This window comes from Poromitra crassiceps (assembly GCF_964638095.1).
Source record: "Poromitra crassiceps genome assembly, chromosome: 11".
Taxonomy (NCBI): Eukaryota; Metazoa; Chordata; class Actinopteri; order Beryciformes; family Melamphaidae; genus Poromitra; species Poromitra crassiceps.
The window spans coordinates 44,270,831-44,284,987 of NC_139643.1; the positions used below are offsets into that span (position 1 = coordinate 44,270,831).

General features: G+C 44.9%; 1 protein-coding gene across 1 annotated transcript; it reads right to left on the bottom strand.

Annotated features, from left to right (window-relative positions):
* Positions 1–8,215: 8,215 nt before the first annotated feature.
* zbtb22b (zinc finger and BTB domain containing 22b) lies at positions 8,216–12,660 on the bottom strand (the record flags this gene model as incomplete). The annotated part of the gene is made up of 5 exons (XM_083646041.1): positions 8,216–9,268; positions 9,417–9,701; positions 10,094–10,560; positions 11,456–11,768; positions 12,457–12,660. 5 exons carry the CDS (start codon positions 12,658–12,660, stop codon positions 8,222–8,224), a joined length of 2,316 nt encoding a protein of 771 aa, XP_083502167.1. The 3' UTR covers positions 8,216–8,221.
* Between the last annotated feature and the right edge of the window lie 1,497 nt (positions 12,661–14,157).

Here is a 14,157-nt window from a genome sequence, read left to right on the forward strand (position 1 = left end):
TAAATGATCATCTTTGATATGATGCAGCCTCTGTGATGCCGACTTGTATTTCACAGTATGAAATGTATGAACAAATCAATGTCTATATTATAAGTAGGGCTGACCCAAACACTTCGAAGCTTCACTCGATGCCATTGGTAATCGATTTCCAGATCAGTATTCGAATGCTTAGTTTTTCTTCTGACATTTATTTTGAAATAGTAATCCAACATTATTGATTATGCATTAACATTAATTATTATTACTTATTCTGTCAGACAAGGCCATTTAAATGTAGTGATAGTTTTGTGCCTCACAGCTCTTTAACATATGTTTGACCATGCAGCCACCAGGGCCTACTGTACATATGAGCAAATTCCTTTTTATGGGCTATGGCTGTGATAGAGCGGAGAAGATAATTTTATTCTCTATCAGGCTGTAATTTATTTGATGTGCTTATTGCACACTTTTTAATCCATTTTCATTTCAATAAAAAGGAAAATCCTTTAAGTCCTATTTTTCTCCTCGCCTCACATTGTCACTTCGTGCCCCGCGCCCCCGTCGAAGCTTCAAATCTATTCGAATACTTGTCACTGAAGCTTCGAAGCCCAAAAATGGTATTCGGGGACAGCCCTAATTATAAGTAGGGGTGGGAATCACCAGATGCCTGCACGATAGATTATCACTATACTTAAGTCATATAGATATACAGATAGTATTGCGATATGCTAGTATTGCAATATTTTGAGCGGTTATATTGCGATTTATTACTTTTTTCAATTGCAAATGATGTTCCCAAAGGAAAAAACTTTGTCAACATCTGTTTTATCTAATGAGATAAAGTTTCCAGTCTGTTCATCTCACTTCAATCATTTTTATTGCCGCAAAATGGGATTGTCAAGCAGACAGACTGACCAACACTGTCATAAAAAGTAAACCTGTCATAAATGTTGGATGCACTTGACAATTCATAGAATAAAATATCACAATACTTGGCATTCATGCGATACGATATATTGCCACACAAATTATCGCAATACTATGCTGTATCGATTCCACCCCACCCCTAATTATAAGGCTGCAGTTGGATGTCTTTATTTGCTTTCATAACGATGTAGTGAGAACCATCAGACAGCTTCCCTCAAGCCAACAAATACTGTTATTATATGAACTGCTGGAGGTCCAGTGTTCTATTCTCACAATTCCCCCTAGTGGTGTGTGAGGGTGAAGCCTCAGGTGGTCTTTTTGTTTTAGCTTCTTGGGCTTCCTGCCTTTTGAGTTTTTGGTCTTGGCAGGTAGGAAAACAAAATCCAAGGCTTAAATTCTGTTGTGTAAAAGGCCTGAACAAAGATTATACACAGAGAGACTACAGTCAGTTGCACCAAATAATTTATTAACCCATTATTTTGAAACAGGGCAGAGGTGAATATGAATGTACTTTCCCATAGTTTATTACATTAGTACCACTCAGGATTAAGGAAAAATGTATGTTGACAACTGTTATCGGTATTCACCATTCAACAATCAGAAAACACAGTAGGAAGCTGTGTAAGTGTCACCTCAAATAAAACTCACTTAAAAAAATACCTTATAGTCTCGTTTTCAGCAGCAGCTCTCTAAGCAGATTTTCCCTTCTCTTGATAAAGGAATATCCCTTCTTTTATCACTCACTGAAATAAGATATGATGCGCGCACATTGGAATGACATTAAAAAAAATTCCAGTCTGTTTTTTTTAGTTACAATTAGTTTTTGAACAGTCTTTTTTCAGCCCATTTTCTCCATCAGTCGCACCCAACAGTCCAGTCAAACAAGTGGTCAGACCAGGTTCGTCTCAACTGACCAGTCAACCAGTTCAATCAACTTGAAATGCTGATTAAATGAGTCATTTGAACTATTTGACTAAATTTCTAATATAGATTTTTACTTGTATAGAACAGACCTTGATGTATACCAACAGATTGAAGCCTGAACTGACACATTAAATGATTACAGGGTTGCTACAAATGTCAGAGGAAAGTATTAAACAAGTACAGGACCACGGCGCTCACAAAGTGACACCTGTCAAAACGTGAGAAGAAAAAGAAAAAAAAGAAAAGTTGGAATTGGAAAAGTGTTGTTCAGTCTTGACATCGTCGTGACACACCGACGACCTAATGTCATTCATTGTTGCACATGCTGCAATATTGTTGGGAATACTCTGCCATTACACTGCAAATCTACAAATCCAGTGAAGAAGAGTTAAATGGAAGGGGAAAAAATCTGGGAGGGGAATGTCTTTCAATTTTAAAATGGAAAATGTCTAGGAATGCTGTCGTAAATTAGATGGAAATAAAATAAAGAAATAAGATTTATTTAGTCCAATATAATCTGCGCCATGAAGTTGGGTCTAATATGGATGTACTGTAATGTAATTATCAGCTGCTTGCCTTTTTCACAGGAGTCAAATTAGCAAATGCTGCTGTGACAAGGACTTATGGAGACATCTTCTCCCATAGAAAATTCCTTCAATATCAGTCAAAACCAGGTGCCCCCTTAACAAGGACCGTTCCTATGTGTTCTACCCTAATGAGACGCGCTAAAACGTGAAACATTTAGAGGAAAGTTCAGGACAATTGACTCTATAATAAGAAGTGTGGTCCCAACGCTTAGAAATGATAAAACATTAACTCTGTTACAGGAAGTGCAGCCTCCAGGCATCACTGCTGCACAACCCTGGATGTCACAGTTCACAGATCACTGATAAACATACCAACATGCCAACAGCTCTTTCTCTTAGCCCGAGGAGGAGCAACTTTGAACCTGCCTCAAACTAGTCTCGCTGGCCAGCCTCCTCTCCCTTCCATGAGGTAGGGTGCGGAGGCTGGCCAGCGAGACTAGCCTCAAACAAACAAGCATCCAAACTCAGCCTTCACAGAAGGTAAAACCCTCCTCTAACTCCTCGCTCTCCTTTAGATCCATTTTAGAACTGGAAAATGTAAAACATATCTCAAGGCATGCAGACGCATTAAGAGGTCATGTATAATGTTGATTCCCCCGCACTATACAAGTGATCTGTTTGTCAATCATGTTTTGTGCACAGTTTGATTGGGGTGAGGTATGGTAGATGTGTAAAGGTAAGACCTGATAGGGTGACACATACACACACACGCTCCTCTCCCACTCAAACGAGACCAAACCGACTCTCAGTATTCCAATGTAAAAACAGAGGTAACCTGCACCAGGTCCACAGTAGGTCCAGTGCAAGTACCGCACACTTTTGGTACTTAGCCATACCTGCACTGCAGTAGGCCCAGTACAGATGGAGAAGTACTAGTATCCTAGTATGTACTGATATTATGCCTTAACTATAGAAAGACCCATAAAGCACAGTACTTTAACTGTATTATAATAACCACAACAGGTCCAGTTAGGATACACCATAGTACTAATAGAGCAGCATGTTGGTGCTTCGGGGGGGGGAAAGTGAATGGGGTTTTAGAATGGGGATTTCACTTAAACGCATAAATAAGCTCTGTGGTTAACAAAGTTTATGGGAGTGGTAATTGGTGTTCAGCAGGATAATCTTCACAAACGTGAATCACTTGCATGACTTTTGAAACATAAATGTTTTTTTTATTGTGCGATTTTCAGAAAACGCAGATACAATTATGCTTTAATTATGGCCAAAATACTCATATCAATGCTTGATTGAATTCTTAACTAAATAGTTGTTTGAAAGAAAATATTACATAAGATACGGTAAATAAATAAAAACAAATATGGCATGTTTTACTTAACCTAAGGTGAAGTAGTTTTCTTATTTTGCCCAGTGAATATGTAGATTTTGAAAAGCATTGTGTTGATATATGCATCTGCCAGTGGTCCATCATGATAAGAGCAGGCATGGAAACGTGTTGATTCCACTACAGGAGACTTGATGTTCTCTGAAATTAGGTAGGAAAAAACATGTGTATACCGTAAATCAGTATCGGCCAAAAGAGTTGGAAAATATCAGCAAATCGGATATGGGCAAAAAAGAAAAATCCAATATCGTGCATGATCCTACTAATACTGTATTATAACCATAGTGGGTCCATGGTACTTGAGTACAGCACAGTACTTGTACCATGAAAAACTGTATAAGAAAACCCATGAGGTTACATCTGTATGAGGTTACAAAGTGAACAAACTGACCTCCCATTTTCCTCCTCGAGACGCATTCAGATCATCTTTGCGTTGTGCGCGAACGCAGCAAAGATGAACCTGCAATGAGCTAAATATCCTCCTGTCCTGAGCTCCCGTGAGGAACCTGCCACTACGTTTCTCTTTAGTCCAGTCTTCCCCCCAAATATGCATTCAGCAGTCAGCAGTGTCCCAGGAACACAGCTACCACTGTTAAGGAACATAAGACAATATATGAACAAAACCCAATATACAGAATGACTGAAGGTGCTGTAGTCATAAAGGGACATCACTCCTGCTCCTGCTATACACTGTATAGCATAGATCTATACACTGTAGATCATAGATGTATACACTGTAGATCATAGATGTATACACTGTATAGCATAGATCTATACACTGTAGATCATAGATGTATACACTGTATAGCATAGATCTATACACTGTATAGCATAGATGTATACACTGTATAGCATAGATCGCTGGTTCTCAACCTTTTTACACCAAGTACCACCTCAGAAATGACCACCATATGAAAGTATGAGAGGGCGGGAGCCCGCGTACCACAGGTTGAGAACCACTGGTATACATAAGACCATATCTACCATGGCTAGGTTTCTCCAAATCACCTTGCATGAAGTCCAGCTTTGTTCAGTTTTAAGTTAATTGAGCAACAAAGAACTTGGTTTCAGTTTGTTCAATGGGCCTTTTTCACAGCTGCCATTTTGTCTCTAAAAGGCATTTTTCACAGCTGCTATTTTGTCTCTAAAAAGCAGGGTAAACACAGGTGTAATTAGGGCTCCAGCACTGTCTGGAACACCTAAATGGACTGGAAGTTGGAAACCCTAATTCAGGTTTTGGTGCACCTGTGCTACTTCCCGCCTTTTAGACACAAAACGGCCACTGTGAAAAAGGCCTATCGTAAGTTAATTGATGATGATGATGATGTACGTTAATTGACTGACGATGAACTTGGTTTCAGATGACTTTGGGAAACCCGGTCAGACCGGGCTCCGAATACCATTCAAAACACTTGTTCTGTGACTGATTTAACTGCCTCCCTCAATGCACTCACTGCAGACCAACGTTTAACGCTATAAAAGTTACTATTGGGTCCAGGTCTATTTGAGTTCACGACATATCGTCATACGATTCTTCTATATATTTACAGTAACTATATACTTGTCAAAAGCACAAGAGCTCTGTGAATGGCACAGGAGCAACGTGAAAGCAGGAAACGGCAGCGAAAACGTGTCGGCCATGTTGGCTCATAGTGTGGAAAACCACTTCCACTAGTTTTTTAAAGACCCAATATAGAATGAGTGAGCTTATCAGTTGCAGGTAGTGTATGAGCGGGGCTGGGACCAGGTGGATTCCAAAATTCACCTTCTACTTTTACCAATTCACTAGCCCCATAGGTTCTGCTAGTTCTCCGTATACATTGGTACTAGTTCTCCGTATACACTGGTACTAGTTCTCCGTATACACTGGTACTAGTTCTCCGTATACACTGGTACAAGTTCTCCGTATACACTGGTACTAGTTCTCCGTATACACTGGTACTAGTTCTCCGTATACACTGGTACTAGTTCTCCGTATACACTGGTACAAGTTCTCCGTATACACTGGTACTAGTTCTCCGTATACACTGGTGCAAGTTCTCCGTATACAACCAGTTCTCCGTATACACTGGTACTAGTTCTCCGTATACACTGGTACTAGTTCTCCGTATACACTGGTACTAGCGCCACACCGACTTCTATAAGTCAATAGGGGGGGGGAACGGCTGTTCAAAACGCTCTCCGACGTCCGATTGCAGATCTGAAGATATGATAGTCCCCCTACGGAAGCCAGTAATTTAACCGGGGTGGTTAAAATGATACTGCTGCGTGAAACAACAGTTTAAAAGCAGTCTTTCCACAGCCTGTGTGCCGTATTGTGTGTGACGCTAGTATATACGGTGAACTAGTGGAACATTATGGGGCGACCGATTCACCAGACAAACATGAACTTTTAGGAGTTTAGATTGGTGGAGCGAAGAAAAAACAAATCAGTAGGCGCAGTGAAAAATTTACCTGGCTGGTAAATATCCCACCCTGTACATCGGCCAGGCTTCAGTGGATCACTGATTGTAGCTTTATTGTAATCCAGCGTGGGCTTTTAGGCAAAGCTGCACCATCGTATCGTCTGAAACAACGTGGCAGTGATGACAGTTAGTTGGTTACATGGAACACTGACGCAGGGTCAACTTACACGCTCATGTGTGCGATCGGTGACTTTCGTGAGCCTCGAGGCGTCGAGACCTTGGCGTCGCGCAGTTTCAAACATAAAATAAGCTTTCTTTCCTATTCTTCATTTTCATTCTTCATTTTTTGTCGTGTGATAACACAGTGATACATTACTGTACAATACTGCAGGAAGTCACAGCACTTTAGAACAGCCACGTTTCTACTCTACTCATATAAACGTTGCCACAGAAGGTAACCGCCGCTGAAGCACTGTCTTTAGATTTTTGGTTTCCTCTCGGGGACGCACAGCATTCTTCCACAAAACAAACAAATACAAAATGAAACAGTCATATCTTGGATAATTCAACAGAATAGCTTACTCGCTGAGATAAAGGTCCCTTTCAATTAGGCCACTTTTCGGAGGCAAGTTGTCCAAAGTCCTTGCAGTACTGGAGCTACAGGTAACTTCAGATAGCAATCAGCACAGAGACGCGTCTTCTTTTGAAATGTCACACCACCACAGTCAATTGGAATGCCAAATGTTTCTGTAAACACCTATAGCTTCTTTAGGCTGCGTGTCCACCGGGAACCTCTCTTTACCCTACTGGCTTCTGTTTCTGCTTTACCATGGGAAGGACATGCTTGAGTAGAAAATAGCTATACGCACGTCGACTGTGGGTGCTGGGCTAGATGCAGGACATGATGAAATAGGTAGAGCCCGTACACCGTATGGCTAGCTAGACTTCTTTATTAATTAGGATGACGACTTTTCCATCTGAGGTGGATCTTCGTCTGGTCAAACATAAAAAATAACTGTTCTTACATTCCTTATATAGACATATCACCTGATGAATGATGTCACTCACAGGGTAGACACAGGCGACACTCCTCAGGTATCTATCTATCTATCTATCTATCTATCTATCTATCTATCTATCTATCTATCTATCTAAATCTATCTATCTATCCATCCATCCATCAGATAGTCCAATCAACAAGAATCCCAAAAAATGTCAGATTTCATTTTCCTGCTTCAGATCAACCCAAGAAAATGAAATCAAGACATTTTTTGTGATTTTTGTTGATTGCTTTGTGATTTCTGGCTCCCTGCATTTAATTGCTTTTAAATTGTACTTGACTTATTAGTTGTGCATTTATGAGTAAAACCACTCTGTACAACCTTCCTCTTGGGTACTTTATTGCAATCGCCATAGAGATTTATTGAACCATGTAGGCCAAGCCCATATATACCATGATGGGTCCTTTAGTATGATTCTGATATCCTAGATGTAAATAGCTTTTTCCAAAATATCCCCCCTCTAAAATAATGCATTTCTTCTAAGATTAACTTTTTCCAATTGTATTTTTATTTTTTGTATTGTTTATATGGACTCTGACTATCTGCTCTTTGGATATTATCTGTAATTTATCTGTCTAATTGTAACCATTTTGTGAGCGTCACCTGTGTGTGACATCATTCATCAGGTGATGTCTATATAAGGAATGTAAGAAAAGTGTTTAAAAAGGTTGGACCACCAGACGAAGATCCACCTCGGATCGAAACGTCATCATTTGAATTCATAAAGAAGTCTAACTAGCCGTACGGCTCTACCTATTTCATCGAGGACATGCTTTCCAGCGCTGTGAGCTTTAAATTGTTTTCCTGCTCAGAGTGCTGCTGAGCACTGGCAGTTTCAAACTACGTCAACATTTAGCAAAACACCGATTTTCAATAGTCGCATAACAACGGCAGGCGCCAGGAGCACAACTTCCTCCCGGCATCGATATCGTTAGCGCTGCTGGGTAAAGAAAGAAAGAGGTGCCCGGTGGAACACAAGGCCTCGTTTTGGTTTCAAGTCACGCTATTGTCATTGGCACTGACTTCACACACATCTTCATCACACACACTCCGACCCATCCCCAGACCGCCGAACATCCCTGACCCTTGACCCGGGTTCTGAGAGACGACCCCTAGGAGCGCCCCGGCAGCAGCCATGGTGCTGCTCAGCCCGGAGCTGTTGCTACTGTTGCTGCTGCTGCTGCTGGCTGCGGCCGACATGCCGGGGTGCTGCGGGGACAGCACCACACTGGAATGATGCGGAGACAAAACAGACATCCCGCCTCTCCCCCCGAGAACCCCGGCCTGACCTCCCCCTCCCTCGCCTCCCAGCAGGAGGTGAGGGGAGGAGATCAGATCCTGCCCGTCGTCTCCTTCTCCTCGCCTCCCGCCCTCGGCGCCGCGCCTCTCGCAGTGTGAGCGGTGCCTCATGAAGCTGTCGCGCCACATGAACTTCTTGCCGCAGCCCAGGCAGTCGTAGGGCTTCAGGCCCGTGTGCGTCTTCATGTGCTCCGTCAGGTGGTGCTTCATCTTGAACTTCTTGGAGCACACCGGGCAGTGGAAGGGCCTCAGGTCCAGGTGCATGTTGATGTGGCGGTCCCTCATGCTCTTGTGGGTGAAGGTCTTGCCGCAGTGGCACATGAACACTTTCCCAGAACCCCCGGCGCCGCCGACGCCCCCGCCGCCGCCGCCGTCCATCCCGTCGACGCCCGAGCCCCCCGGCGCCGACAGGTGCACGGCGCCGTGCTCCAGGCTGGCTCCTTTAAACGAGGCCCCTCCCACCATGCCGCTGCCGGTCATCCCCAGGGACGGAGGGGCGGAGTCCAGGGAGAGTCCGGAGGCTTGGCTGTAGAGGAGGATCTGGTTGCCCTGCATGTCCAAGGGGAAGAGCTGGGCCCGGGCCGAGGCTGCCGACTGGACCTGGCCCAGCAGCGCCGACACGGCCCGGTTGGCGCTCGGGCCCTGACCCGCGGCGCTGTCGTGAAGGTGCTGCGCTAAAGTCTGCTCCATTAGACTGCTTTCAAACTTGAGGTAGTCTTCTGAAGACTGGCAGTAGTCCATCTGGGCACAGAGAGGAACAGAGTGTCTCGTTTTGAGATCCAAAACGGTCGATTCACAAGTACAATTATTTGTGCAACAAACAAAAAAGAAAACCGATCAAAAGCAATAGCATGAATCTAAAGAGAGAAGCTGAATAGTTCCAGCTGACCTGTGTGTCCATGTTGGGCTCAGCTCTGCCTCCCAGCGGGCCGGACAAGCTCCTCACGTTGGAGATGTTGAAGTCGGCTCTCTCCCTCTCTCGAGCCATCTCCATCTCTCTGTCCTCCTCGTCCTCCTCCTCGTCTTCTTCGCCACCCTCCTCCCCGGACACCACGATGAGGTCGTCGTCCTCGGAGCGCTCCGTCTTCACCACCACCCATTGCTTGCGGGGCATGATGCTGGGCTGGCTGTAGGTGGGGCGCTTCTGCAGTAGCAGGGTGGAGTCCTCCCCGTCCTGCACAGTGACATGTTTCACACACAGTAAAGTGGAATTTATGCTTCGATGCGAAGGTGACGCCGATTAGCCTGGGTAAACCCAGCCCCCACGTGACCTGCTCACTAGTCACAAGGTGTAGTGACTGAGAGCAGGTCTGAGAGCAGGTCACGTGGAGGCTGGGTTTACCCAGGCTAGACGCCGATGCCTTGCCGCGGGCAAGGAGCCAGCCAGTGAGGCTTTTGTGCGGCTCGGGTCAACAATATAGACAATCAAGTGAATCAACAATGTGAAAATGAGGTTGATTTTCAAAATTCCTGAAGAGATGAGTTATGGAATATGAAATGGTTTTCTGGCATTAGTGGTGTGTGTGTCTAATACTGTATGTGTGGATCCTGCCCCAGCAAACTGACCTGATAGGAAGACACGCCAAAGCTGTCGCTGACCCCGACTTCCTGCTCTGACACTGAGCTGGTCTTCTTCCTCTTCGCGCTGCCTCCTCCTCCTCCTCCTCCTCCTCCTCCTCCTCCTCTCGCCCTCTTCCTGTGATGGTACAACACCTCCTCCACCTCCTCCTCCTCCTCCTCCTCCTCCCCTTCCTCCTCCTCCTCCTCGATGAGGAAGGCCTCCTCTGCTCCGGACGGCGTGCAGTAGCCCGGGGTGTTGTTGGCGTCGGCCGAGGCCCCGGCGGTGGCCGCGCCGCCTCCCCCAAAGCCGCTGGCGTCCCTGGGGCTGAAGTAGTTGGTGCTGCTGGGTGACTGGCTCTCGCTCAGTGACGGCCGGCTGGGGGGCTGGGAGCCTCGTTGGGGCTCGTGGGACGTTACGACCTGGGCTTGAGCCATACCCCTACCGCCAGCGCCTAAGGAACCGGCACCACCAGCTGCACCTAGAGGTAGGACATAATATCCATACTGGAATTATATCGTGCTACTTGCTAGACGTTATCGATACACTGGCGCCAAATAATATTTTAATTCACAGAAAACATGTTGGTATTGGTAACCACTGAAATGTGTTCAGGTTTGCATAAAACAAGTTCATTATACACTGAAATGGGTAAATTGGTGGATTCCTATATCGATCGATCGATCGATCTATCTATCTATCTATCTATCTATCTATCTATCTATCTATCTATCTATACACACACACACCCACCCACACACACACACACACATACACACACACACACAGGATTGCAATATAGTTTTCTGTAAACTATTTGCACAGATTGTTCTGACTTCATAAGTTAAGTTAAATTATCCTTTATTTATTCTCATCATGGGGAAATTCTTCCTCTACATTTGACCCATCCTCTACTAGGAACCTTCTTAGAACTAGAAGCAGTGGGCAGCCGCAGTGCAGCGCGCTTTCTGGCAGTCCAGACTTTTCGTACAGTTTATGGCTATTTTACATTGGAGTGATGGCACGTGGACAAGTTGCAGTCTGTGTGTGTGTGTGTGTGTGTGTGTGTGTGTGAAAGAGACACTAAGCTAAGACTCTATGCACTTTGTTGTACATTGTTTCATCTCCGTTGTCAAATCCTGCGAAACTGTCACCACAATGCATAATGCATACATAAACTGCTTTGTGCCTTTTTTAGGGGTATTTTTTCTTCTTCGGTTACACAGATATTGTGACGCATGTATCGTAGATTCATTGTCTTGCAATGTATTGAGTATTGCGGAATTGCTGTCTCATGATACCATCGCTATCGTGGGCAACGTTATCGTGCTACTGTACTATCGTATCGTGAGCTACTCTGTGATTCCTACCTGCGCCGCCGTCACCGTTGCTGCTGCTACACCCGGGGTTGGCCGAGCCCCTGCCCCCGCTGACTCCGCCTCCGCCCTGGGCTCCGCCCACGCTCCCCGCCCCCGCCGCCGCCGCCCGGCCCTCCTTCAGCAGCTCGGTGCATTTGTCCACGATGTGCCACATCTGCAGCACGCTGCCCACCGTCAGGTAGTTGACAATGTCGTCGCGCAGCATGCGGAGCTGGCCCGTGTAGGCACAGCTGAGCACGCTCTCAAACGCCAGAGGGTCCATCACCGCCGGGATGGAGACCGTGGACATGTTCTTCAGTAGCACCTAGGAGAAACCCAGAACACAACAAATAAGGCTGTGTGTTTCCATATCGTTTTTTTATATAGCATCGCAATGTTTCACTGTGGAACCATCGCGATGGCTATTTTGGTTGACATTGCACAACCCTATTAATCCTAAACCCTAAATTAATTTGTTGTGTCTCACTCTCCTCCATGCCAATGCTGGCTCAGCCAAACTGCTGTGTGCACCAAAATTATGACTCAATTGATTCTGGTGAAAGTAAGATTTACTCATTGTCATCAAAAGGCTGGCAAACATGAGCCTTCAAATACAAGTTGCATGTAGCAATTGTAGCTTCGCCTCTGGATCCACTTTTGTAGCCAATATCCATGTGGTCAGGATCAGAAATCAGAATTGAAAAAGAAATGCAACTCCATTCAGCTTTTTGCTGTTCACAGTTCACACGGATTAGAAAATGTCACATCTGGGTCACATGTGAGAGCAAAACATCAGATTTCTGACACTTTTAGCTGCAGTGTGACACTGACACACACACACACACACACACACACACACACACACACACACACACACACACACACACACACACACACACACACACACACACACACACACACACACACACACACACACACACACACACACACACACACACACACACACACACACACACACACACACACACACACACACACACACACACACACACCTGGTCATGGAAGTAGGGTGAGGAGGCAGCCAGGACGCAGCGGTGGGCCTTGAACACGTGTCCCTGCACCTGGATGGAGAGGTCACAGAGCCGGCCGTCCTCTCGCTGCCTGTTCAGGCTGTCCAGCACGGAGGCCTGAGCGCTGGGGAAACACACCTGCACCACTGACCCGCTGCACTCCGCATCCATGGCCAGAGACTGCATCTGGGCAGCAGCAGAGGATCATTTGAGTGGAATGAATGAATAAATGAATAAATGAATAAATAAATGAATAAATAAATAAATTGTTAAACGGTTGTTTCACACAGCAGTATCATTTTAACACCCCCGCCTAAACTACTGGCTTCCGTAGGGAGATTATTACATCTTTGGATCTGCGATCGGACGTCGGAGACAGGTAGGAGAGTGTTTTAAACGCTCAACCCCCCCCCCCGATAGACCCTTCTCGCGGGGTTCATTTTGTGTCGAAAAGGTATGGTAAACACAGATTGCAAGCAAAACACTAATGAGGGTTTCAAACTTCCATGATTGGAATTTGGAAACCCTCATTAGTGTTTTGCTTGCACCTGTGTTTATTCTGCCTATTCGACACAAAATGGCCCCCGTGAAAAGGGTCTTATTCCCTGATGGAATGTTGTGTGACGCTGATTCGGAGTGTATCTCAGAGGAACGGAGAACAGCGAAACATATGGGGCAAATTGACCAACATTTTTTGGCTGGCCACACTACTACTCTCTCAAAGAGACTAAGGCCATGTTCACATTACAGGCAAATCCGATTTGCTGATAAAGTCATTAATCATCATTATCTTGATTGGTTTCCCAAATCTGATTTGGGAGGTTCAGTGTCCGCACTGCCACAAATCTGATTCTCAAGTCAGATCTGTGTGTCCAGACCTAAACAGCCTATCTGCATGGGTTGTTATGGTAACGACGTGGGCGTCAGTAAATACATACGTTGGTGACGTGGTTTTCCTACGCAGAAGCATTTGATGACGAGTTGCGAGTGACCTTCAAATGTGATTTGGTGGATCTGCGGGTCCGCACTGAAGTCACATCAGTCGAAAGCAGATTGGAAACTACCTCCATATGTGGTTTGGGACAAGTGACACAAATCAGACTTGGAGCGTCCAGACTCATAAAACCAATCTGGATAAAGTCATTAATAGGTCACTAAAGTACACAAATCAGATTTGGCCTCCTAGTCTGAACATGGCCTAATGCAGTGAAAAGAAACAAAGATGATGATTGGGATTTAGTTGGGTACCGTCTTGAGTAACGTTACAAGCACATCGGCAACCTTTAACTTTCCTCTGGAAGATGGTACGAGTGAGGACATGAGGACATTAAGAGCAGGAAGACACCTGATCTCCTCAGCCAGCTTTGCCATAGGGCTCAACCCCAACACCCACACATTCTAATCTAACTCCTGCTACTGTTGAGTCCACCCTCTTCATGATCTAGTGTGGTTTGCTCAGTCTATTGAACTTCAGTTCAGTTCAGTTCACTTTATTTATACAGGAAGGGATAAAAATGACATTTCACATGTACATTTAACTGGCCTGACTCAGTTACAAAGTGGTTTTCAGCAGGTTCCTGTTCTGCAGTACATTGAACAAAAAATAATTAATATACAAGAACATGTTCAATTTCACTACATACAATTTTACAGACCTAACAAAAACAATTACATTTACAGACA